This window comes from Nasonia vitripennis, chromosome 3 (genome assembly GCF_009193385.2).
Source record: "Nasonia vitripennis strain AsymCx chromosome 3, Nvit_psr_1.1, whole genome shotgun sequence".
NCBI lineage: Eukaryota > Metazoa > Arthropoda > Insecta > Hymenoptera > Pteromalidae > Nasonia > Nasonia vitripennis.
The window spans coordinates 24,570,770-24,594,760 of record NC_045759.1 but is presented as its reverse complement, the minus strand read 5'-3'; the positions used below and the strand labels follow the sequence as shown (position 1 = coordinate 24,594,760).

The 23,991-nt window shown below is 49.6% G+C and overlaps 5 protein-coding genes across 16 annotated transcripts; 3 read left to right on the top strand and 2 right to left on the bottom strand.

The window, feature by feature from the left end:
* Positions 1-9: 9 nt before the first annotated feature.
* On the top strand, positions 10-2,397 carry LOC100122806 (mediator of RNA polymerase II transcription subunit 19). 2 transcript variants are annotated; one of them, XM_001607569.5, is made up of 4 exons: positions 10-116; positions 849-1,091; positions 1,185-1,441; positions 1,519-2,397. In XM_001607569.5, the coding sequence occupies exons 2-4, from the start codon at positions 908-910 to the stop codon at positions 1,801-1,803; spliced, it is 726 nt and encodes a 241-aa protein (XP_001607619.1). In that variant the 5' UTR covers positions 10-116; positions 849-907; the 3' UTR covers positions 1,804-2,397. The 2 variants fall into 2 exon arrangements, with proteins under 2 accessions (XP_001607619.1, XP_003426368.1); XM_003426320.5 differs by lacking the exon at positions 10-116 and adding an exon at positions 346-586.
* Positions 2,391-7,575, bottom strand: LOC100122794 (RNA-binding protein cabeza). 2 transcript variants are annotated; one of them, XM_001606347.5, is made up of 8 exons: positions 7,241-7,575; positions 6,613-7,008; positions 6,242-6,326; positions 5,196-5,227; positions 3,817-3,947; positions 3,280-3,737; positions 2,902-3,192; positions 2,391-2,811 (listed from the first exon to the last, which is right to left on the bottom strand). In XM_001606347.5, the coding sequence occupies exons 1-8, from the start codon at positions 7,251-7,253 to the stop codon at positions 2,772-2,774; spliced, it is 1,446 nt and encodes a 481-aa protein (XP_001606397.2). In that variant the 5' UTR covers positions 7,254-7,575; the 3' UTR covers positions 2,391-2,771. The 2 variants fall into 2 exon arrangements, with proteins under 2 accessions (XP_001606397.2, XP_016839325.1); XM_016983836.1 differs by having other exon boundaries at positions 5,196-5,224.
* A 643-nt stretch (positions 7,576-8,218) lies between these two features.
* On the top strand, positions 8,219-10,688 carry LOC100117839 (MAPK regulated corepressor interacting protein 2). 5 transcript variants are annotated; one of them, XM_032598405.1, is made up of 5 exons: positions 8,250-8,364; positions 8,437-8,809; positions 9,618-9,736; positions 9,809-9,934; positions 10,012-10,558. In XM_032598405.1, exons 2-5 carry the CDS (start codon positions 8,805-8,807, stop codon positions 10,086-10,088), a joined length of 327 nt encoding a protein of 108 aa, XP_032454296.1. In that variant the 5' UTR covers positions 8,250-8,364; positions 8,437-8,804; the 3' UTR covers positions 10,089-10,558. The 5 variants fall into 5 exon arrangements, with proteins under 5 accessions (XP_001607579.1, XP_032454296.1, XP_003426369.1 ...); XM_001607529.6 differs by having other exon boundaries at positions 8,219-8,809; XM_003426321.5 differs by lacking the exons at positions 8,250-8,364; positions 8,437-8,809 and adding an exon at positions 8,990-9,428 and having other exon boundaries at positions 10,012-10,688.
* A 1,294-nt stretch (positions 10,689-11,982) lies between these two features.
* Positions 11,983-21,861, top strand: LOC100122774 (glutamate receptor ionotropic, NMDA 2B). 5 transcript variants are annotated; one of them, XM_031927941.2, is made up of 17 exons: positions 11,983-12,195; positions 13,155-14,845; positions 15,624-15,997; positions 16,077-16,248; positions 16,305-16,516; positions 16,595-16,997; positions 17,083-17,269; positions 17,354-17,492; positions 17,593-17,822; positions 17,909-18,056; positions 18,697-18,880; positions 19,486-19,625; positions 20,252-20,364; positions 20,546-20,830; positions 20,903-21,084; positions 21,155-21,393; positions 21,530-21,861. In XM_031927941.2, the coding sequence occupies exons 2-17, from the start codon at positions 14,107-14,109 to the stop codon at positions 21,551-21,553; spliced, it is 3,771 nt and encodes a 1,256-aa protein (XP_031783801.1). In that variant the 5' UTR covers positions 11,983-12,195; positions 13,155-14,106; the 3' UTR covers positions 21,554-21,861. The 5 variants fall into 5 exon arrangements, with proteins under 5 accessions (XP_031783801.1, XP_031783800.1, XP_031783802.1 ...); XM_031927940.2 differs by having other exon boundaries at positions 21,480-21,861; XM_031927942.2 differs by having other exon boundaries at positions 16,338-16,516; positions 21,480-21,819.
* Positions 21,720-23,981, bottom strand: LOC100117805 (trans-1,2-dihydrobenzene-1,2-diol dehydrogenase). Of its 2 annotated transcripts, none has more exons than XM_001607511.6 (5): positions 23,753-23,981; positions 22,883-23,092; positions 22,518-22,812; positions 22,045-22,442; positions 21,720-21,982 (listed from the first exon to the last, which is right to left on the bottom strand). In XM_001607511.6, exons 2-5 carry the CDS (start codon positions 23,082-23,084, stop codon positions 21,876-21,878), a joined length of 1,002 nt encoding a protein of 333 aa, XP_001607561.1. In that variant the 5' UTR covers positions 23,085-23,092; positions 23,753-23,981; the 3' UTR covers positions 21,720-21,875. The 2 variants fall into 2 exon arrangements, with proteins under 2 accessions (XP_001607561.1, XP_032454295.1); XM_032598404.1 differs by having other exon boundaries at positions 21,722-21,982; positions 22,883-23,216.
* Between the last annotated feature and the right edge of the window lie 10 nt (positions 23,982-23,991).

Genomic DNA, 23,991 nt, shown 5'->3' with positions numbered 1-23,991 from the left:
AACTTCAGACTCAATTTTAACAGATAATATACTAAAGGGCCGTATCGTCATTCGTAATCTTTCTTGTAACAGTATATAAAGAATTCAGACTGATCAAACGGATCGATGAATCAAGAGTGCGTATACTTTATAATTATGATCGACACACCCATTGATTCCTATACATAAGTATACTTATTATAATATCTAAATATTATAGTTATAATACGCGTGCGGCCGAAATGCCGAATTCCTGCAGCCGCGCACGCGCCGAGATTAAGTTCGGCGTCTGCGCAATGCATGTATATTATTACTATATAGATATATAGGTATATAAGGACTTGACGACGCGCGATATAGTACTAAGCTTCTAAGTAGAGGGCAGCGAGGCAGCAGCTATCTATATGTATACCTATACGCTATATGTACATATTGACGCTTTGATGCTGTCAACGTTGCCTCGGACGATGTCGTCGCGGAGTACGTGAGGACAAATCTGGTAAGAACAGCAACGCCAGGACCGCCCGAGCAAGAGCATGCTTGCGTCGCAGAGCTAGGAGGTTTCGCTGCAGCTGCGTTCTCCCGCTTTATTGCTGCAGGGGTCAAGGTAAGAAACGAGAATGCTTTTGTAGGTTAGGTGCTGTCTGCAGAGTCTCCAGTGTCTGGGTGTCGAAATCTCACGGAGCTATTACTTATATACAATTCTAAGCAATCATGGTCTCCTTACGAGACGAACTTGCTCATCCATCAAACCTAAAATTGCGCTTTTATCACTCTGCAGGTTCTAGTTCTGAACTGGACAACAATCATTACTTTCGTCAAATTGGTCTGGGTTCATTGCTCTAAAGACTGACTTCTTTTTGTTCCAGTCTGCGTCAATATCCTTCCTTTCTGCTTTGGTATAAGTGCAATGAAATAAGGCCTCACAATGATGGGAGATCAGTTTCGCACCAAAGTGGAGCAGTACTCGCCAAAATCCTCTCCAAGGGGTGCTCGTTCTCCTGTTGTTTCCAGACAGGATTCAACGGGGACTTTGAAGACAACTATTTCACTTGGAAAAAATCCATCCATTGTTCATAGTGGACCATTTTATTTGATGAAAGAACCACCTGGTCTGTACTCTTATTCCAGTTAAATAAATTCTAAATTTGACCAGTGATTGGAAAAGAAAGTATAATAATTTGTTTGTTTTTTTTTATCAACAGGGGAAAGCGAATTAACAGGAGCCAGGAATTTAATGACCTATTATGGTCTGGAGCATTCCTATAGCAAATTTAGCGGAAAAAAACTTAAAGAGCAATTGTCTTCATTTTTGCCAAATTTACCAGGTATCATTGATACACCTGGTGACCAAGATAATAGTTCTTTAAGATCTGTGATTGAGAAGCCTCCAATTGGAGGGAAAGAACTTGTTCCATTGACAAGTGTTCAGTTGGCTGGCTTTAGGCTACACCCAGGCCCGGTATGCACATCAATATCAGTTTCATTTTGCATTTCATTAAAATTAAAATTATAACCCATATTTATTTTCTCTTCCAGTTACCCGAGCAGTACAGATACATTAACCAAGCCCCTCAAAGAAAGCACAAGAATAAACACAAGAAGCACAAGCACAAACCTGGTGAAATTCCTAGTGGGCAGGAGACAACAGTAACAGATATTGGGGGCGTCGATACGCATGAGAAGAAGCACAAGAAACAAAAGCGGCATGACGAAGAAAAAGAAGCGCGGAAAAAGCGTAAAAAGGAGAAGAAACGAAAAAAGCAAAAGCACAGCCCTGAACATTCTGGAGGGCTGACGCCATCGCAACATTCGAATTCGTGATCTTCAAGTGACCATTTTATTTCGACTGTTATTTGTGAAGAGTCTTCCTCTTTATCGAACATGGCTTTTGAATAAGTAGTTTATTTTAAGAAGAAAATTATTTTTCGGTTCTACGTAAGGATATCATTTATTCGTAAATTTTATAGTTCTGTAATCGACGATTCATGATTTTGGTCTGTCATTTTTGACTTCGAAAAGTGATGCTATTATTTTTTCCATCAAGTTCTGTCAAGATGTCACACGTCACGTTTTCATTTAATTTCCTCAAGCGTAATCCTTGTAAATAAATAGTATAATTAAATATATTTTCCATCTTGTTCTTCTAGTACAGATAATTTGTTGAATGAATTGTGACCAGTTTGTGAAATTCGCAAATGAAACGGAAGCCAACATAAACAACGTTTGTAAATACAAGTAAAAGCATTACTTGGCATAATTAAGAATAATTTAGCAAGTATTTGTACATAATTGGTTAACCAAGTACAACCAATTATTATGTCTAATATCTTGGAAATAAATTGTAATATTTATAATGGTAATTAATCAAGGAAAAGGGTTTTGTCTTGAATAAAAAGAAAACCACTTGATTCTTAACTCTAGGGACTGTTTTTATTAAAACCTAGCTTGATACTTGATCGTGTCAAGCACGTAATTCGTAATTTAATTTTAATTACACAAAAGCATTACCCAGTCTTGAGAAAAATTCAATACATTTCGTCTCGAAAACCAAGAATGCGATGTTCCATTCGTTAGTTGTGATCATTCGGACGCTTTCAGTAATCGGGCAAGCTCGGGAAAACATCCATCTTGTTCCACGAGTAGTGTAAAAAATAAGAACTTGAACATGACACGTCAAAAACGGGTGCATACTTATTTTAACATTTTGGAAAAATGTACATGCTCGTTGCTTGGGCGCAAGCCTGTCGTCAGCGCTTGGGATCGCTTCTTTTCATTTGCAACGAAAAATTTTAATATGGTCGTTGACGGTCACGGTCGCGGTCTCCACGCCTGCAAATCAGAAGTGAAAATCGTTAGTTTCACGCATTAATATGTTTGCCGCTGTATCAAGATATTTAATAGAATGTCAAGTCAACTGACCCTCCACCGCCTCGCATAGGTCCGCCTCGGCCACCGCCACGACCACCACCCCTATCTCCACCTCGGAATCCTCCTCTGCTTCCTCTGTCTCCTCCCCGGCCACCTCCGCGATCGCCTCTGAATCCGCCTCCGCCACCGCGACCACCACCTCCTCGACCTCCGCCACCACCTCCGCGGCCGCCACCGCCACCGCCACCTCCTCCGCCCATGCCTTCAGGCTTGGAACTTTTGCACAAATTACATTGATCACGCCAGGCGAAGTTGGTATTTCCGCAACTGGGATTGGGGCACCTTGACACATGACAAAAACAAACAATTTTAAAACTGGGTAAAATCATGTTAAGAGACAATTGGAAACTTATGAATGCAAGAATCTACCTCCAGTCTCCTCCACGAGAGCCAGCTCCACCGCCACCGCCGCCTCCGTCTCGGCGGTGATCGCTGTCGCCTCCTCGGTGATGGTCATTTCTGTCTCGGTCGCTACTGCGATCGCCACGGTCACGTCCGCCGCCGCCGCCGCCGCCGCCACCCCCTCCATAACCACCGCTGCCTCCGCGGCCACCTCCACGACCACCGCCGCCACCACCTCGGCCGCCACCGCCGCCGCCGCCGCCACCACCGCCACCACCGCCGCCTCGACTGCCCTGCCAGTTACTCTTGTGCTGGGCGATCTGGACTTTGATGGTGCAGCCCTTGAACTCTTTGCCGTCGAACCAGTCAATGGCCGAGCGAGCAGCATTCTGGTCGTCGTACGTAACCGTCGCTTCGCCCTTATTCTTTCCCGTGCTCTTGTCCTTGTACATCCAGATCTTGGGCTTGCCAGTGCGCTTGTCATTCTGAAATTGTCAGCAAATAATGAGCGAACATCAATCTTGTGCTCGTTTATAATTTTGGACGAGACGTGACTATAATTACCTTTATGAGACCAATAGCGCCAAAGTGCTGGCAGATTTCCTCTTCAGTAATGGTAGCGTCCATGCCGGACACGAAAATGGTGTCTTCTTGTGTGACCATCCCATCACCACCCCCGCGATCACCGTATCCTCCTGCAATAGAGTCAATCATTAGAGACAGATCAACTTGCATATTCAGAAGAGTAAAATATCCTACGACTAGTATTCTTGAACTAAACTATTTCTCTCAACAACTTGAATGGAATTTCATCAACACCCGAGTTTTACTGTTCAAGTAATATAGAAATATCTCTCTAGTTACACAAGTTTTATATCATTATATGATTGACAACACAGTAAGGTAAGGACTTGACGACCGACTGTGTTGTACATATTTGTCCAATTTTTATTCTTTTGTTATTTTTCTGTTCGTCTTTGCGGGAATGCGACGCTTGGCTTGGCGTTTATAAATATGCATAACTTGTACATCTTGTACCGATGGAATCATTCTTATATGTCAAGTATAACCATTGATGCTGCGTTTTAGCTTGGTGCTACTTGCTGTCTTTTTTCTTGATTACCAGTTTCTGTACCCCAGCTTAACTTATTAACTCCCAACAACTTTTAAACTCAATATATAAAACGGTGATGAATTTTCACTTAAAGCAGTGTTGCATTTTCTGTCATTTTATACTCAAACTCAATCGCAAAACATTTCCAGTGTATCCTACTGTCACGTAGACTCTCTCTTGGAACATTAAACCCGCCGGCCAAACTCTAGCTGTTGTTGCAGTGAGAAAAGCCCAATATACGATGACAAGTTATTCAACATATCAGATAGCAGCTTCACATACAAAAGGGCTCCAGTATATCCTCAGGCATACCTCGTTTTCTGGGTTACACGCAAATGCTATATTATTTACTTATATTTTCCACCAGTTGCCTTTTTTTTTTGACATATTCAAACTTGACTGGAACCATGCTTGGTTCTTGGTACCAAATATTTATCACTAATTAATTTGACTTGCATTATTTTCAATTTGACGTTAAAACGTAATCTATAGTTGCTTGATTCATTCAAATGAAAATATAAATAAAAATAAATAAAATAAATAAAAATGAAGATGCAATAAACTTGAAGCTTATACAGAACATATTCAAGGTAATCACTCACAGCAGATTGTTAAAAGGGAAAAAGCAATTGGTGATCAAAATATAATTTTGTTTATGCCAATACTGTCAAGTTCACAAGTACTTGAGCGAGGGTAATTGTCATGAGGGATGCACTTTTTTGGCAGCCCTTTCATATAATCAGAGCGACCGGGTATTTTATCAAGTCATAAATATTAGAGTGAATGCATGAATAGCACCAGACTTGTACAGAGAGTCTGGTGCATTTACCTTTGTTATAACCACCACGGCCACCGCCACTGCTAAAACACAGAAGCAGATATACCAATGAGTCGACTCATGGACAGACTGAATTCATATGATGTGTGGCTACTCATAAGCTGCTTCGCCACCACTTGTCATTCTTCTTGATGTACCTACTGTCTCAAGTCTTGAATACCATATTACATAGTCTAGATTGTTGGATAAAATTTATTCGTCTCGTCACGGTCCTTACAAGTCTCAATCATGCGAGATACTTGAATAAAATAATTAATAAATGTTACTTGACAAAAATTAAAAAAAAAAAAAAAAAGAATTAACACCAAACTTGATTTGTAATCCATCTGTTCTTCGTTCATTCAATTTCTCGACAGACACTCTCTCGTGAAAGTCTTATTCATACAGTCACTCATATCATATAAACGCATTACAAATAACAGGTATGTTGAAAGTTTTATAATTGAATTCCAAGAAATCTATTAAAGACAATGAAAACAAGTTCAACATTAAATTTATAAAAAATTTCACCATAAAATATGTGGTCTAAAATTGGCAAAGAAAAAAGCCAGGTGAAAAATTAAAAAAAAAAAACTTGAACATGTTCAAGTTTGCCTTCACATATTTCGACATTCTTTCATTAAATAATTAACTTGGAACAATAAACTGGCCATGCAATAATCACATTACAAGACACAACTTGTCTTTTCTTGAAAATATAAATGCAGCATTGGTATGTAGAGACATGTGTCTAATAAACCTCTTTCAAGTCAAATTGTCATACACAACCTGTCTATTATTTTACCTGCATTACTCAGAGTATATGTGTGTTAAACCTGTAGACACACTTGAAATATATTAAGGCTGCACAGGGCATGGTATATAAACTAAATGTACTTGATTTTGAAAACCTCTATAATTCCAGTTACCTTCAATCTTATCCAATTACCATTATCCACTTGGATAATGAAATATACATTCCATGTACATGTTATCAAGAGTATTTCATTGCTGCTACCCATCTCAAGCATATATTTGTGAGATAATTTGCAACTTACTTGTAACTGCCGCCACCTGAACGATCACCGTATCCCCTTCGATCGTCTCCACCGCCATATCGGCCACCTCCACCTCCACTGCCTCCTAATACCCCCCAAAATGAAGAAAATTGTCAAGTACGGAATGATATTTTCAATACTTGGTAACCCTTTGATCACCTTGTTCACCCTGTTTGATCCAAGCGATAATCAATAATCAATAAATAATAATTACTGGAAAACAATGGAAAAGAAACAAGCATACGGGGTATGCGTACCAACTAGACTGTGTGTGTGTGTGTGTGTGTAGCATCTAACATTTTTTTCTAGTTCTGCAGGTGTTCAAAGGATTACTTTTAGATGATTTTTTCCAAACCAAACAAAGTCCTTACCACTACCATATCCTCCACCTCCTCCGGAGCTACTCCTGTTGTATCCACCTCCGCCACCTCCGCCACCACCGCCGCCTCCGCTGCCTCCAGTGTTTCCACCTCCGTAACTACTACCTCCGTAGTTATTGCCACTGCTGCTGCCGTTGTTGGCTCCACCAGAGCCTCCGTAGCTGCTCTGGTTGTAGCCACCCTGGCTTGGAGCTTGACTATAATCCTGGCTAGACTCGGTGTCCTGATAGCCCTGGTAACTCGGGTAGTTTGGCGGAGGCTGGCTGTACTGATTGTAAGTGGTAGAACCTCCCGTGCTCGGGGGCGGATAGCTAGTGTCAGTTGGGCCGGCCGACGGGGGAGGCTGGCTGTACTGGTTGTAGCCCTGCTGCTGGTAGTTTGCGTATTCTGAAAAAAAGGCGTTCAATCAACCACTGGACATCATCGCCGTTTCTCGGATCGTTGGTGTCAAGCGTTTGTCGATGATGGAAATGGTCGGCGGCGGCGGCGGCGGCGGCGGCGGCGTCTCGTACGTACGGGGCACGCTCGCGCTGGGACGCTCCGTTTTCTTGCTTCCCGGCCAGTCTCGCATTTCTATTATTTTACCACAACGAGTTTCAAGAATGAATATTCTACTTACGATTGTCCGTCATCTTGACTGATGCTCGGCTCTCCGGTTGCAAAGTGTACGAGCAGGAAAATCAATTGAAGGCTAGACGCGCGTAATGGCGCGCGCTAGGGTGAAGCGTACACGCACGACAGGGGCGACGCTGCAGCCTATACAAGTTATACACTTATACTTAGGTAGGTCAACTTGCCGCGACGAGCACGAGACGAACGGCACTGCACTGCTCTGTTAGCCTAGCCGCCGCTTAGTCAAGCTTGTTGTATCCGCCACTGCCTCAGCGGTCAGCCTCAGCGAGGGAGAGAGCGAGATAGTCGGTACACTCGGTACCCGCCGGAGCGGATGTTACGTAGGAGAGCCGAGAGGAGCATAGCGACGCCGGAAACGCGTGGCGCCAGCCAGACCCATGTGCACGCGTTTGCGCGGGCGCGCGTCCGCAAGAGTCATCAGCCAATTCTGATTGGTTCAACTTGCAATAGAACTATTGAAGGAACTATTGAAGTAGTACGGCATGCACATGTCGGCGGCGGCCTGCCTCGCACACAGCTTGCACCATCTCCTCTTTTCGATCGCTCATATGCAAACTTTCCAGCGGCACTTATTCTTCCAAAATCCAAATGCCATATATCCCTTACTCAGCTTTTGGGGGATATTTGATTTAATCGGGGAATGTAAAGGGGGCGCTGCGTAAGGACGTTTTCAAAATTAAATAATAAGTATGTATGGTACACACATTTATGGAAGCTAATGAAAATACCCGAATTTTCCCCGGTGTAAATACGATTGTTTACAAAGGTAAACTTGTTATTATGGAAGGAGGAGGGCGATGCGAGGGCGTGTAAGCATGGCGGGGTGGCATGTTGGAAGGATGCGCAAAATAACAAAGCACGCGCAGCGCGTTGCGGCGTTGTTGACAATTCATATCCATGAATCCAATTCCCGGTGCGCAGGCGCAGACGGAACACGGAACTGCTCTGCTCTATAGTCTATACCTATGTAGTATATGTACCTCAGTAATCAGTATATACTATACTGAGCTCATTGTCTGTGTGTATGTGTCATGTTGTGACACTGCAACGCGCGCGCGAGCTAGTTTTGCACTCGTCAGTCGTCGTTCGACTTTCGCAGCTATATATACAGTATACATCCACCGTTTATCTCTCTTTTTCGTCGCTCCGCGCCTGCATTATATTATAGGTATATATGTATAGGTATAGCGATAGGCTCAGCGTCGGCGAGCAGTTCCAGCAGTTCCAGCTAGTGTGCAGTTGTACAAGAGAGGGAGAAGGACGCGCGCGCGCGCCCGCGAAGAAGGTGTCGCGTGTGTTTTTCGCTTGCCAGCACTACAGCCACTACAGGCCCAGCAGCATCTGATCTGGATCCACTGCCTATATAGTTGCTCCATTCTCCAACCAGGTAGACTGCGTGTGCGTGTGTGCGCAGTCTGCAAGCGGGAATCCGTCCGCTGCCCCCAGCTGACTGATTCTATACACTCGCGACTTTTATCTCGCGACTGAGTAGCTGGCTCTTCCCCCGCAACGTATCTATACATATAGTATACACACACCAGGCTGTGAAAATGAGGTGAGTCCCATCTTGCTGTCTCTCTCCAACAAGCGCCTTCCTAGGGCTGCCCCCGCATCCTGCTTTTCAGGAAAACGTAGCGAGCAAAGGCCAAGCGGGGCTCCTGCGCGGGATTGTTTGAGGGGGGTGGGTGGGGGGGGGGGCTATTAGCGAGGTGTAGTGTGTACGGGCGCCCAATGCCCATACCTATACGCATCGATAACAGTAGCAGCACACGTGAGCGTTTGACATTTCGAGCGTGCAGTCTGTACGTGGGACGCGACTACTCATTATCGTGATATTCGTGCGGTGCGAGAGCGAGTAGTGCCGATCCATTGTTATTGTGTTGATCTATCACGCAGAGGGACGCGCTGCAATATCGCCAAAATCTGGAAAAAGTAGAGCGGATATACCTACACCCACTTTTACACGCTACCTATAGCCACTTGCATGCGTTTTGCGCTGGCCGACATTTTGCCTATATTTATCACTCTTTCTCTCACTCGCGGGGTTGACGTTCTGTGGCGGTTGTCGTCGCGCCAGATATCAAGTATGATGGATTCGTGCGTACGGCCTGATCAAGACGCGAATTCGACACTTGCATCGTCGACGTGTTTGTCTTGGGGGTCTTATCGACGTGGTAGGTGAGCTGGTGGATACTTGTGAGATTGTCAAACTGCTTATACTGATACAAGGCTGGCTCTTTGCACTTCTCAGCAGCGTTATCCTCCCTCCCTCTCTCTCTCTCTCTCTCTCTCACTCGCTTCCAAGTGCAATAAGTTACTGCCTGATACCAGCACAGAGGTGAATCAAAGGTTTTTTTTTCCAGTGCGAGACCACAGATGACCACAATGAACGGAAAGAGGCCAGCAACGATACCCCCCAGGCATCTTCAACAGAATGAAGCCACCTCACAGCATTTTGATTTAATCAAATACATATTTGAATGTAAGATTTATTCACCTCAGCGTGTCGTTTAATTTTGATTAATTTGGCTAATTTATGAACTTGAAATTGCAGCCTGGAGTTCAGTATCAAAAGAGTTGGATAGCTATCATAATCAGCAGCATGGAAATTCAGCAAACTACAGGAATACTGCTTTGGTAACATACTATCAAGAGCATGAACCCAATCCACAGCTCAAAGGTAAGCTCTAGACAGCTGTTTGTCAAGTATCTCGACTGTCTCCATTTGCCAAAACTAATGCAATTTCAAATTTTCAGACTTTGAACCATTTGATCTGGAAGCATACTGGAATCAACGAGGAGCACAGAGTATTGCAAGGAATGCGAGTTCATAGTCTTGGATTGCAATTGTGAAATACAATCTTATATTCTTAAATAGTTCCAAGATTCAGAAAGAAGGAGAAAAAATAAATTATTTCAACTATCTGACAAACACCATTAAACTTTTGTTAATCAATTTTTATAGTTTGTCAAGAATTAAATTCAACGTTAAAGTCGTGTCAAATTGCAATGTGAAATAGAAAACCAGATGTCAAGATGGGAAAGCAATGCTGAGACATTCCATTTACAAGTTGATAAAGCATTTATACAACGATTCCTCTTTTCACAGAGTTTGGCAATTGGTTCAATTGACAGTACCTGTCCTATTCTTTCTCGAGTTCATTTTGCGAATTTTCGTACAAGAGATATTGACTTATTTATTTTACAACGCCCGAGTTGTAGAGAATCGTAATTTTTTACTAAGAGATAAGGCAAATGTAAAATTTATATAATATATTATAAATAACGACTGTAGTAAAATTAAGTGAAGATCTTGTGCATTATTAGTGCATGTTTATAACATTAGAACACGCGTTTCATCAATTGTTAAAAAGAAGAAGAAGATATGTCATTTTTCGTTAATTTTTCAGAATTAAATCTAGATCCTTACTATATTTGCGTTTTTTATTCTCGAATGAATCTTGCACGCTCACACACACACACACACACATACATTTAATCAATTAATGTAGACATTATTCATAGGTAACTTAATCCAACTCGGAAGATGAGCAAGTATTTTCAAACAGCGAAACGATAGTTTAAAATTGTACAGATTTTAAAGTAATTATTCTGAGCTTACTGAATTGAGTGGCCAAGATGATGGGCATTCAACTAAAGGGTGCAATGGCTTCTCTATTCGCCGCGATTTTCTTTCGAAACTACTTGTGATTAATGTATAAGCTATAAATACTAGAAAATTCAACACATTCTTCTCATAATCCAAGGAATACTTGGATATTTTTCCTCTGCGGCCGGACTCCCAGCTTGAGAGTAGTGCGAGTTGCTACTTTACCGACAGGGTTCATAATCTCGAGTTGATAATTTTGTACTTGGGCAAACAAAATTTTGCAAAAAAAGTAGTACAAGTCGGCATAATAAATTTACGTAATTTATTGATATAAATGTATAATAATAGCATATGTATATATACAATATACATTCAAGTCCAAGCGGTGCGTTGAGTAGAACAAGTCACTAGATATGACAAGGTCACTATTTCCCGTGTGTTCCCTTTGTAACGAGGGATAATGCAAAAATTAGATGCATCATTTAGAGACGATCGTCAGAGTTGGGTAGAACTAAAAATACTAAAAATCTCGAGCTGCGCAGAAATAAAATGCGCAGAAGTACTGATTTGAGCTTTGCAAGAGTGTTATTGCCTCGTATATGTATAGGTACGGTGCACATGTGCAATATTCTTGCGGGGGATTGTGTATGTATAGAGAGCTGAGTTGGATCAAGCCGAGAGAGCAGGACCAAAGGGGAGAGAGTGATTCTGCGGAGCATAATATAGGAGCTCCCGAAATGGAAAAGAAGAAAAGGGGCGCGGCCGGCAATTCGCTCCGGACGCGAGAGATCACTGCACGCATCGCAGACGCATCCGCACGGAGAGACTAAATAGGCTTGTATGATCGACTAACGACGCGCGCGTCCAACAAAGTCGAATTAGCACCAGCAGCTCTCAAAAAATTCGACGCCGTGAGTGGAGGCGTCGCACTCTGGCGACGAGACGAGATGAGTCATATGAGAGTGTGGAGAGTATGAGACACGATCGTAGTGTGCGTGCGGGTGTGTGTAGCAACGGGAGGGCGCGCGGGGGCGCGGTCAAGGAGATGCGCTCCTGCCTCCCTCTCTGGCTCTGCTCTCGCACAGGGGTTATACCTAGCCTATAGGGCCTCGACGAGACTCGCGCGCGCGGCAGTCGGTCCGCGAAGCCCGTCGCTGCAGGTTCGCGCGGTCTCTGCGCGCGTCTCCGTGTGTGCCGGCGCGCTACACCCAAACAGCCAGCCAGCCAGCCAGCTATAGCCATATATTTATCTCGCGAGGGAGGAACGCCCGCGACGGCGGCTGTTGATTCTCGGAGCTGACTCCTGCGCGTTCTCTTTGCAGTAGAGACTGGTGAGTAAGTATAGCGTTGCTTTGTTCGCGCGCGCGCGGAAATTGGGCGGTGCACGCAGTTTCCGTCCTCGTCATGTCGCTCGATCAGCTCTCTCTCTCTCTCTCTCTGTTTATTCTGACGCTGCGGCCGGATTTTCTCTTGTCGTTAGTGAGCGTGCGTGCTCCTTCAGGCCCGTCACTCGCGCCTCTATTGAAGCCTTTCGATTGCCGCGGGGGCAATCCGGCCCGACTCTGCGTGTGTTTACCGCTGCTGTACCTGCGTGCAACGTTACGTAACTTTCTTCTATGACGCTGCAGGACATCCAGCTCGACTTTCTCAATATACTTATATTGAACGTCGCGCAGTCCCTTGCGGTTTACATCGACCGTTATCTCTGCGAAGATCCAGCGAGTCGGGCACACAGGGCACACTATTACGAGCTCTTTCTTCGGCAAAGAGGCCGAGGTCGGGAGGTGAGCCAGTCTCCTGCTGACGGACACAATATACGTATATCTGCTCTTCCGGATTGGAAATCTAATTAAAAGCGCTGCTGCGAGATAGGGAGGGAATCGATGATCGATTTGGCGACGGGATTGGAAATTCCCGGCGATGTATTTCAATTTTTACGTGCAAGCAGCGCACAATTCGTTTTTTGAGGTTTTTCGCTTTTCCTCTTCCTTCGAATCTCGTCGAAGCTCCTCGTGCTTGTTAGTTGTTAACTTCGAAAGTCCATTCGCCGCGCAACATCAATTATCCATCCTCGCGCTCTGTGTGTGTGTGTGTGTGTTGTGTGTGCGTGTTTCACGGAATCCCGAATGCGAACGAGGAGCGGCCTGCAAATATGAAAAGGGCTAATTACTGGCATCGCGGCTTTGCGGCTAGAATATGCGGGAGCGAGTAGTAAGAGTCGCGCTCCCGTCGGACGTCGGCGCTCCCGCACTAATGCACGCTTCCCGCTTCTCTGCCCATTGTGCCACAGGTGCTGCAGCAGAGACAGGCTCGTCGAGCAGCAGCAGCAGCAGCAGTCCGCCATTTTAGGATGACAGTGACGAGGAAGCCGCAGCGGCCCCAGCTCTTTCGTCGCCACCAGGGTCCGGCGCCAGCGTCAGCTTCCGATACGGTGAGTACTTGGACCCCCCTTTGTCAGGGTCCACAAAGGTACTCCGTTCTCGGGCCCGCCGCCGGCCGCGAGTTCGCGCGATGCGGGAGGCCGATTTGACGCGTCCTTCGCATTTAGGGAGTAAGACGAGCTATAGATTTACTCTTTCGCCGCCGAATCCAATTTGCCCCGCTTACATCGACAGGTTCGTTCGTTAGATCGCGCGTCACGTATACGTTTCGAAAATCGTCCCTCCGCATACAGCTTTCGGTTTCCGATGCTCCATATATTGATTGTGTCGAATCCCTTTGGGCTCTGGGCGCGCAGCATGTGTGCGTATATTTATTCTTTTCAAAGGGGGGGATATTGAAATGTCTTTCTTCAAATCGCTTGAATTTCGTACAGGCTTTCTGTTTAGCCAGCCGCCTCGAGTTGCACCGCTCCGATATTATCTCCTCTGTGTGCGTGCACGTAGCAAAGAATCCAATGAGCTCAGAGAGTGTCATAGATTTCGACGATTGCTTTTTGACGACCGAATTACAGCCGGAGCAATATGGCTAATAAACTTAATGCAGCGCTGCAGGGAACAATTCCTCGCACAACTTTATCTCGACCGATCGAGCGCATCTGCACTGATCGGATGAATGTGCTTTTCCAAGTCGTGGCGGTGTTCCAAGCTCTCTCGCATCTTTCGCCGCTCGAAGTCACGACATCACGTCCAGATACATATAGTTAGAAGCCGACGTTATCGGAGCAGCTGGCGCTCCCGAGTCCCGCAGCGGCCGGCAAGAAGCGCAGTTGTCGCGTTACACGCGTTCGGTCAGTTCGGTGCATGCATAACCTCAAAATGATCGAATTCGAAGACGTCGAACGGGTGGTGGAGCGGGCGGTCGGGCCCAAGGCCAGGCTCCTCGCTCACCGGGTGGAGCCGTTCACGAAAAGCCGGCAGTTCGGGATCATGGGCGAGCACTACGAGCTCGCCGTCGAGGTGAACGTCGGTGACGAGGAGGAGGAGGAGGAGGGGCAGGGGGACGGCAGCGGGAGGCCGGTTCGCAGCCTCAAGTTTTTCCTCAAGACCCCACCCGAGTCCGCGGCCTTGCGCGACACGCTGGTGGACGACTGGGTGAGCCACGAGGAGGTGCACTTCTTCGCGCAGATCCATCCGCTCCTGGTGCAAGAGTGCCGCGAGCGAGGCATCGAGCGCTGGTCGCCCGCGTGTTACCTGGCCAGGCCGGAGGCCCTGGTTCTCGAGGACCTGCGCTCGCAGGGCTACGCCGTCAGGCGGAACCGGATCTTCGGGGGGGACGAGCTGAAGGCGGTGCTCGCGAGCCTGGCGAGGTTCCACGCCTCGAGCCTGCTGCTGCAGAGGAGGCTCGGCAGGCCGCTGAACGAGCTCTTCCCCGCGGCCTTTCGCGAGAAGACCTTCACGGAGCTGGGCAAGGGCGGCCGCAGCAACAGGCTGGGCTTCGAGACCATGCGCTGTCTGGCCGAGAGACTCGGACTGACGGACGGCGCCCGCATGCTGCCGAGGATTCTGGCCAGGCTCTGCGAGCTCGTCGAGCCTCGAGCGGGTACGTATACGGGTACGTATAGGCGCGCGGAGATGCGGATACAGGAGGGTCAGGTACAGGAAAATGCGCGTTTCCACAGGCGAGTGCAACGTCATCTGCCACGGCGACCTCTGGCGCAGCAACATCATGCTCCGCGACGAGCCCTCCTCCTCCTCCTCCTCCTCCTCCTCCTCCTCCTCCTCCTCGATCTCCTGCCGCCTGGTGGACTACCAGATGCTGCGCTACGGCTCGCCGACGAGCGACCTGGCGATGCTCATCTACGTTCGCACGACGCCCGAGTTCCGCCGCTCCTCCGAGCTCGAGATGCTCGAGCACTATTACTCGATTCTCCGGGGCTCGCTCGGCGACGCGCCTGCTCCGAGCTACCAGGCCATCCTCGAGGAGTACCGGCGGCGCAAGTTGCTCGGCATGGCCTACTCGGCGCTCCGGTGGCCGCCCGTCGTCTTCGCCGAGGTCCTCGGCGATCCGCTCGCTCTGGAGAGCTGGTACTTTCACGACAGGCTCGCGGTCTACCGCAAGGCCATGGACGAGGAGCCCGCCTACGAGGCGCAGCTGCGGGCCTACTTGCTCGAGCTGTTCGCCGAGGCCGAACGCGTTCTGTAGTCTGCGCACCGCTGCAATAAAGTTGATGCTAAGTAGCGCCAAGGGGGCTGTCGTTCGTTCGTTCATTCCACCCGATTTTCCGCCCGACACACACTTTAACGATAAGACCGCGATGATGTATTGTATTGTACATGTAACTAGAGCGGAGGCGCGCCTCTGTTTTACCGTGCGGCAGGCCTGCGGCGGGCGCTAGGAGCGGCCGAGGCGATGGTCCGGCTGCAGGGGCCGCTCTGGCTGTGGCTGCTGCTGCCGGCCGTGAGCCTGGGCGGCGGTGGCGGCGGCGGCGGCGGCGGCGGCGGCGGAGTCCAGCGCGTCGGCAGCAGCATCAAGATCGGCAAGTCCGAGCGCAGCAGCTCCACGCTCACCGGCCGCGGCAGCTCGAGCATCAAGATCGGCGAGGCCGCCAAGTTCCTCAACAGCACCAGGGTCCTCAGGCCCGCGCTCAGCACCTCCATGACCAGCACGAGCATTCCCCTGGCGTACGCCTCGCCCCAGCCGGAGAGCGCCAGCAGCGAGTACGGAAATAGCAACGTTACCAAGATGCTCAAGGTAAGTCAGAGTATCCGGTTGCATCGGACCTTGGATGCAACCGATGCGCAAACGAGCAGTCTCTTCGTCTCTCGAACAGGTGGGCCTGGCGGTGCCGTACAAGTCCTTCGGCTACCGGGAGTACACGCGCGCGGTCAGCCGCGTGGTCACGGCCCTGCAGAAGAGCACCAAGCGGCCGAACCTCGGCCTCTTCCAGCACTACGACATCTTCGTGAAGGTGGCCATGCAGGAGCTCACGCCCAGCCCCATGAGTGAGTTCTCTCCCGACAGACGCTAGGCCATAGACGATAGAGGGACGAATGATCAGAGGCTTGCTTGCTTGCTTGCTTGCTTCACGCAGACATACTGAACTCGCTGTGCAAGGAGTTCCTCTCGCTCAACGTCTCGGCGATACTCTACCTGATGAACTACGAGCAGTACGGCCGGAGCACCGCCAGCGCCCAGTACTTCCTCCAGCTGGCCGGCTACCTGGGCATACCCGTCATCGCCTGGAACGCCGACAACTCGGGCCTCGAGCGAGTAAGTATCAGCCCCGCGAAAGAATCGTCGAATCGTCGAATCGTCGAGTTGCCACGTAAGTGTGCCGCGGCCCCGCAGAGCAGCCTGCACCTGCAGCTGGCGCCGTCGATCGAGCACCAGACGGCCGCCATGCTGAGCATCCTCGAGCGCTACAAGTGGCACCAGTTCAGCGTCGTCACCTCCCAGATAGCCGGGCACGACGACTTCGTCCAGGCGGTGCGCGAGCGCGTCTCCGAGACCCAGGAGCGCTTCAAGTTCACGCTCCTCAACGCCGTGCTCTGGACCAAGACCAAGGACCTCATGGAGCTGATAAACAGCGAGTCCAGGGTGATGCTGCTCTACTCGACGCGCGAGGAGGCCAACAGCATCCTCAGGGACGCGCACGAGCTCAAGATCACCGGGGAGAACTACGTGTGGGTCGTCACGCAGAGCGTCGTCGAGAACCTCCAGCCCAGACACCACTTCCCCGTCGGCATGATTGGTCGGTATAGACTGCGCGGACCTTTGCGCACCTCTTGCGAGCGCCGCAAGCGCGCCGATCTGAGGCTCGCCTCGACTTATTGCAGGGGTCCACTTCGACACGAGCAGCTCGAGCCTCGTCAACGAAATAGCCACGGCGATCAAGGTCTACGCGTACGGCGTCGAGGACTTTGTCAACGACCCCTCCAACTACGGCATCAGCCTCAACACGCAGCTCAGCTGCGACGACCTCGAGGGCGAGTCGCGCTGGAGCACCGGCGAGCACTTCTTCAAGTGAGCGCATCCTCGTATTCTTTTGCCTTCGTGCTTTGAGCCCGCGCAGCTCACGAGAGAGAGAGGGATAACGCGTGTCCGCAGGTACCTGAAGAACGTGTCGGTCGAGGCGGAGTACGGCAAGCCGCACGTCCAGTTCACGCAGGACGGCCTCCTCAAGTCCGCCGAGCTCAAGATCATGAACCTGCGGCCCGGGGCCAGCATGCAATTGGTCTGGGAGGAGGTAATTTCAGCCGCTGCTCTCGCCTACTTCTTGTTTGCAAATCTGCACTCGACTCTACACGTTCTTCTTTCCGATCGCGCGCGCGCGCGCGAACCTGCAGATCGGCACCTGGAAATCCTGGGAGAAGGACGGCCTGGACATCAAGGATATCGTGTGGCCGGGCAACATGCACACGCCGCCCCAGGGCGTGCCCGAGAAGTTCCACGTGAAGATCACCTTCCTCGAGGAGCCGCCCTACATCAACCTCGCGCCCCCGGACCCCGTGAGCGGCAAGTGCCTCATGGAGCGGGGCGTCCACTGCCGCGTCGCCAAGGAATCCGACCTCCAGGAGTAAGCATCCGAGCCTCCTCAGCCCCGCACCTGCTCTCTAACTCTCTCTCTCTCTCTCTCTCTCTCTCCCTCCGCTTGTCGCGCAGGGCGGACCTCCAGACGGCCCAGCGTAATGGGAGCTCGTACCAGTGCTGCAGCGGCTTCTGCATAGACCTGCTACAAAAGTTCTCCGAAGAGATGGGATTCACTTACGAACTCGTCAGGGTCGAGGACGGCAAGTGGGGCACGCTCGAGGTGAGTTTGTCAACGTGTCGAAAGTCGAAACTTGCCTATTAAGTGTATAGGATGCGCCCTGCTGCTGACGTTTTTCAATTACATACGCTTATCTCGCCCGACTACTTAGCCCCCCTCGAGCGCGCTGCTCCGCCGACAATGTCATTAGTCAGGGCTTATTAACTATTAACTATATTAGTCAATACCACGCTGTGACTCTTAACTTTCGGTGACTCTTCGGATATTCGAAAAAAAAGCCCTGCAACCGCGCAATCGGACGCAACGAACGAACAACGCCTGTATAAATCCACTCCGATATAAAATTTAACGCCCTCGAAAGCGGAGAGATTTATATACGAAGGCTGACCCGTGGAGAGATGCCTTCGAACTCGCGCGCGCGTGTGTGTGCGGCTTTGACAAAAGAAGCGAGCTGCAAAGCTTTTGATGGATATTTTTATGGGTCGCGGCACATTCCGGCTGGGATGCCGCTCTCTCTCTCTCTCTCTCTCTCTCTCTCTCTTATATCACTTTACCGGTGTCTACTTCATTATGGTTTAGCCAGGAAATTGTGTATACCTTGCGGGACGTGCGCGTTCCTTTCCTCATTTTTTACATATGTGTATCTGGCTCAATCGCTCATGGCACGATAAGCATTTTACAGAACGGCAAATGGAACGGACTGATAGCGGATTTGGTTAACCGGAAGACCGACATGGTGATGACGTCGTTGAAGATTAATTCCGAGCGGGAGGCAGTAGTTGACTTTACGGTGCCGTTCATGGAGACCGGAACTGCCATTGTCGTCGCCAAGCGGACCGGAATCATTTCGCCGACGGCGTTTTTGGGTTAGTCTGAATTCGCAAAGCCCTCCATCAGTCTCCCTCTCTTTCGCTCTATTGCATCCTTCTATACTGACAATGCATTCATAGCAAATTTCAGTTTTATAAATAAAGAGTAGAGATTAAAAGTGTACATTTAAAATATGGGCCGCGAACAAGTCCAGAGCTCTGGATCGTTAAAAGTGCAGCTTATTTATCGAGTTTGCCATCCCGCGCCAACTTTTCGAAAAGTCGTTAAAGCAATTCGCGCGAAATTGTTGAAAAAAAGGCATGTTTGCGAAACCCTTGGAAACGGGGAAACTCGAAAAATATTGCTGTTTAAAATTGGACCACATAAAGGCGGCTGCCGCGCACGAGAGAGTAGTCAGTAGACGGCTCTGTGTACTCTCTCTCTCTCTCTCTCTCTCTCTCTCTCTCTCTCTCTCTTGCAGTTGGTGCAATTGTATTACATCGTACGCGCCTAGGGCGACAGAAGTATATGCATAGAGCGACGTTGCGGCTCGAGACGTGCTAAACGCTGTGCAGAGTTGTTTCGCGCATACTGCATACACCTCTATGATGTACGAATGCCGCTCAGCCGCATTTTTTCTCGTAACTTTTTCTCTTTTCAGAACCGTTCGACACAGCTTCCTGGATGCTCGTTGGCTTTGTGGCTATACACTCGGCTACCTTCATGATTTTCCTCTTCGAGTGGCTCTCGCCATCTGGCTTTGGCATTAACGATTCCTCGGGCTACTCGAACCGGAAGCCGGTATCTCTCTTATCACATTTACCCTGCGTTTACTGTATACAGCTCTTTGTGTGCGCGTGCGTGTAAAATTACTCTTATATGTACTTGTACAACCTCGGGCATTCTCGCTCTCTCTCTCTCTCTGTACGTTTTTGCCGAATCGAGCCGCTCGACAGCCTACATAACGCAAATCGAGAATGTTGCCTCGCTGTGCACGAGTGTTGCGATGCAGGCTTGAACCGTAGCTGCTAGTTTAGAAAAAAATTCATATACAGATCCGGTCCAGTGCGAGGCTGAAACTGTAGCGGCTGGTGGGACTGGTAACGTATTTACCCTACTGCACAACTCATGGGCCGAGGCGCGAGCACGAGAACTTTTTTGACTCCCTTTGACTCTCTCTCGCTCTTCCCTCTTCCTCCCTTTGCTGCGGCGCCGCGTTTATTCGATTTTTCGTCAAATTCGAGGACTTTCACTTCCTGCTGCATGCTTCTGGTTTTATTCAGGAGCGTCTGAGGAATGTAATGTATGTAGCGCGAAGGAAAATGCAAAATAACGCGGCGGCGAAGAAGGGAGAGGGAGAGGCATCGTATCGTTAATCATGCAGCCGTGGACGCGGTGCATCTTGAGCAGGAGATTGATTTTCGCAGGCCGGCAGGTCGCTGAGACACCGCTTCTCCCTCTGCCGGGTCTACTGGCTGGTCTGGGCGGTCCTCTTCCAGGCTGCCGTCCACGTTGACTCGCCGAGAGGATTTACGGCGAGGTGTGCAGAGCCGCCGTGTATAGAGGCGGTGAGGCGAGCGCGCTGAATCGATACGGCCTACTATACTATACTAGTTGATAGATTGCCGTATTGATTCGAATGCGTGCGGCGAATCGATTCAGCGCGCGCCGGTTGCGTCGAGCAGCTCGGATTCGAGGCAGTTCTCGCATTGACTCCACAGATTCATGACGAACGTGTGGGCGATGTTCGCCGTGGTGTTCCTGGCCATCTACACGGCGAACCTCGCGGCCTTCATGATAACGCGCGAAGAGTTCTTCGACTTCAGCGGCGTCGACGACCACCGACTGGCCAGGCCCACCTCCCACAAGCCCATGATCAAGTTCGGCACGGTGCCCTGGACTCACACCGACAGCACCCTCGGCAAGTACTTCAGGGAGATGTACGCCTACATGAAGAATTACAACAAGAACAGCGTCGCCGAGGGCATCGAGGCCGTTATCAACGGGTCAGTCGAATAATTCCTCTTGGCGACTCGTCATTATTTTTCTCTCTATCGAGCCTCTCCCCGTCTCTGCAGAGACCTGGACGCCTTCATCTACGACGGCACGGTCCTCGACTACCTGGTGTCCCAGGACGAGGACTGCAGATTGCTGACGGTCGGCTCGTGGTACGCCATGACGGGCTACGGACTGGCCTTTCCGCGCAACTCGAGATTCCTGAAGATGTTCAACCAGCGCCTGCTCGACTACCGGGACAACGGTAGGTACAGGCCGCTCGCTTCGCCGCCGCTCGCATCGCGCCTTTGCGAATAACGATTGCTGGGTCCCAGGTGACTTGGAGAGGCTGCGCCGCTACTGGATGACGGGCACCTGCAGGCCGGACAAGGAGGTCCAGAAGAGCAGCGACCCCCTCGCGCTCGAGCAGTTCTTAAGCGCTTTCCTAATGCTCATGGTCGGGATCCTGATAGCGGCCATTCTCCTGCTGCTCGAGCACATCTACTTCAAGTACATCAGGCAGCACCTCGCCAAGGACAGCCGGGCCAGCAAGTGCTGCGCGCTCCTCAGCGTTGTGAGTATATGGAGTATATACAATACAAATGCGCGCGCGCCGAGCGGGAAAACTTGTTGTCAAATAACTCCGGAACTTGCTTTCAGCGCGAGATGCTGAACCCGGAGATGGATGTTAAAACTTGATATGTTGTTAGGCGGGGAGGCGACGAGAGCGATAACGAATCTCTGCCTTCCTCGCGCGATTACTTCCACGCCATCGTCGACAGCAATGAGAGAAACCTCTCCACGCTACTGTGAGCCGGACGACTGCGTAAATCAAAATATAACGAACTGTCGTACTCGTGCCGCGGAATAAGAGGCCGGTATGAAGGAAGCTGAAAACAATGGCCGTTTATACGTATATATTATGCATAAGTGTTTGAGCATTTGTATTGAAAACGCGATGTTGTTAACCGTATATGAATACACGTTAATTTAATATGTCTCCGAATGTTCAATATAATAAAGTCATGCTCGTGTGTCGCAAGCCTCGCCCAGCTCTCACTTGTCAGCCTCGTACACGACTCCAATTTGTCGGCGCAGCTCGTCTTCTATTTCGGCGATGTAGATGGAATTGGCGTGCGTCACCTTCGGACTTTCCAGCAGACCTGCGAACACCGGTCGGATTTTATCGTGAAACTCACCGACGGCACGGAGCGCGCCCTCCTACCTTTCTTCAGGCAATCGCGAACCTCCGCAGCTTCGTACACGAAGCCACTGCTGTTGATGAAGTTGAGCCTGCCATTGATCTTTGGCAACTCGACCGTGTGCAGGCCACTGGGCGTCTCGATGCTCGGCGGGCACCAAAAGCTCGGCAAGCTGATCGTGCCCTCGGTGCCAATGACGTGAGCTCGGTTGGGCAGCTCGACTTGGCTGTGAGTGTAGATCGTGGCGGTCCGAGCGTTCGAGTAGGTGATCGAAGCCGACATGGACTCGTCGACTCCTTCCTTGTTCACGTGTCCGACAGCTCTGATGGCCGTGGGCTTGTCGTGCTCGAAGACCAGGCTGGCCAGCTGGATGACGTAGACTCCGAGATCGAGAATGGTGCCGCCGCCGAGTTCCTTCGAGCTGCAGTTATACGTAATTTCATGAGGTTTTCTCTGTTAAACATTAGTATAGGTACGCGCTGCTCGATGGACGTACTTCAGACGCTCGATTTCGGAGAGTCCGGCGAAGCCGAATCCAACGGTGAGCTGCTTCACTTCGCCGATGCTCTTGTTGGCGAGCTCTCGCCTGAGAGTGTCGTAGGCGGGGAAGCACCTGCTCCAAATGCCCTCCATGAGGAAGAGCTTCTTACTCTCGGCCAGCTCGATCAGCTCCCTCGTTTGCTTCGCGTTCATCGTCAGCGGCTTCTCGCACAGCACGTGCTTGCCCGCGTTCAGCATCAGCTTGCCGAGCTCGAAGTGCGACGGATTGAGCGTGCCGATGTAGACCACCTCTGCGCGGCACATTGGAAGGTAAAAATAATAATTTTTGCGAATAGTCGAGCCATTCGGCTGCGTCCTTACCGACGTTCCCGTCATTGGCGAGCTCCGAGTAACTGCCGTAGGCACTGGGGATGTCGTGGAGCTTGGCGAAATCCTTGGCGCGCTGGGCATCCCGCGCCGCCACCGCCAGCAGCTGGTGCTCCGATTTCGGCAGCGAGCTTACGGCGCTCACAAAGTCGTGCGAAATCTTGCCCGCGCCCGCGATTCCCCAGCGAGTTGCCATCTCTGTATCTGTTATACATCAAATCACGACTCTTTTCGACTTTTTGCGCGGCCTCGATGATAACCGCCGATGACAATTCTCACGAGCAATATCGATACTTTGCGCTGCGTTATCGTTTTTACACTACCTACTCTAAAATAAATTAGTGCTTTGGGGTTTGCCGGGGGGCGGTGAAGCGGTACTTGAGCATTTTCGCTGATGCAGCTGTCGATAAAACTATTTTCCGCGCTTTTTACGCTCAAAGTAGCCGAAAGTTGCGGGTACGTATGTCCATAATTTTAGAGAGAGAGAGAGAGAGAGAGAGAATGAACGTCCTGCCGCGTGTTGTACTCGTATACGACGCGCGGCAATGAAAACGCGCTCGACCACTCAAGGATGAATCGATGTGCGGCGGTACGTAGAAAAGTTATTGCTATACAGCGGAATTCGAGATGAAAAAGTTTTCAATGGAAATATTTGTTCTCGCGTCAATGTGGGCTTTCGCTTGTTCCGCGAATACATTTTCTCTTGTTCAAATCAAATCAGCGCAAACGCGTTATCGTCCCGAACCTTTTACACGCGTTATGTATTTTATCAGCTGTCGCCGGCCAGTTATGTAACGTAAACTTTTCCAGCTACTATAGTAGCTGCACTGTTACAGTATACGCGTGTCGAATGGTTTTTCTTACCTTGAACGAGAGGAAGGATCTTCGGGGAGAACGAGTCGAACGTTTTTGCTGAACTGTACAGTATAGTTGCGAGTGCCGACGACAACGAGACGATGCTTATCTTTGGGGGAACTGCGTCGAGTGTCGAGGAGCGCGCCAATCGACCAACTGAGCGTTCGCTGCGCAAATCGCTATTATATACACGCTCCAGCTAGTGCGTACCCACTCGACGTAGCTGAGTACAGAAGGGAGATTGGTTA

Coding starts and splice junctions, on each gene's coding strand:
- LOC100122774 (XM_031927940.2), top strand. CDS start 14,107: ATGCATAACCTCAAAATGATCGAATTCGAAGACGTCGAACGGGTGGTG. Junction 16,998..17,082: donor CTTCCCCGTCGGCATGATTG/GTCGGTATAGAC, acceptor GACTTATTGCAG/GGGTCCACTTCGACACGAGC. Junction 20,831..20,902: donor ATCGAGGCCGTTATCAACGG/GTCAGTCGAATA, acceptor CCGTCTCTGCAG/AGACCTGGACGCCTTCATCT.
- LOC100122806 (XM_001607569.5), top strand. CDS start 908: ATGATGGGAGATCAGTTTCGCACCAAAGTGGAGCAGTACTCGCCAAAA. Junction 1,092..1,184: donor TTTGATGAAAGAACCACCTG/GTCTGTACTCTT, acceptor TTTTATCAACAG/GGGAAAGCGAATTAACAGGA. Junction 1,442..1,518: donor TTAGGCTACACCCAGGCCCG/GTATGCACATCA, acceptor TTTCTCTTCCAG/TTACCCGAGCAGTACAGATA.
- LOC100122794 (XM_001606347.5), bottom strand. Junction 3,948..5,195: donor CCGTGGTGGTTATAACAAAG/GTAAATGCACCA, acceptor ACTCTATTGCAG/GAGGATACGGTGATCGCGGG. Junction 3,738..3,816: donor GCGCTATTGGTCTCATAAAG/GTAATTATAGTC, acceptor TGACAATTTCAG/AATGACAAGCGCACTGGCAA.
- LOC100117839 (XM_008208265.4), top strand. CDS start 9,239: ATGCGTTTTGCGCTGGCCGACATTTTGCCTATATTTATCACTCTTTCT. Junction 9,737..9,808: donor AATCAAATACATATTTGAAT/GTAAGATTTATT, acceptor TTGAAATTGCAG/CCTGGAGTTCAGTATCAAAA. Junction 9,935..10,011: donor ACCCAATCCACAGCTCAAAG/GTAAGCTCTAGA, acceptor TCAAATTTTCAG/ACTTTGAACCATTTGATCTG.
- LOC100117805 (XM_001607511.6), bottom strand. CDS start 23,084: ATGGCAACTCGCTGGGGAATCGCGGGCGCGGGCAAGATTTCGCACGAC. Junction 22,813..22,882: donor CGCCAATGACGGGAACGTCG/GTAAGGACGCAG, acceptor TGTGCCGCGCAG/AGGTGGTCTACATCGGCACG. Junction 22,443..22,517: donor TCCGAAATCGAGCGTCTGAA/GTACGTCCATCG, acceptor GTATAACTGCAG/CTCGAAGGAACTCGGCGGCG.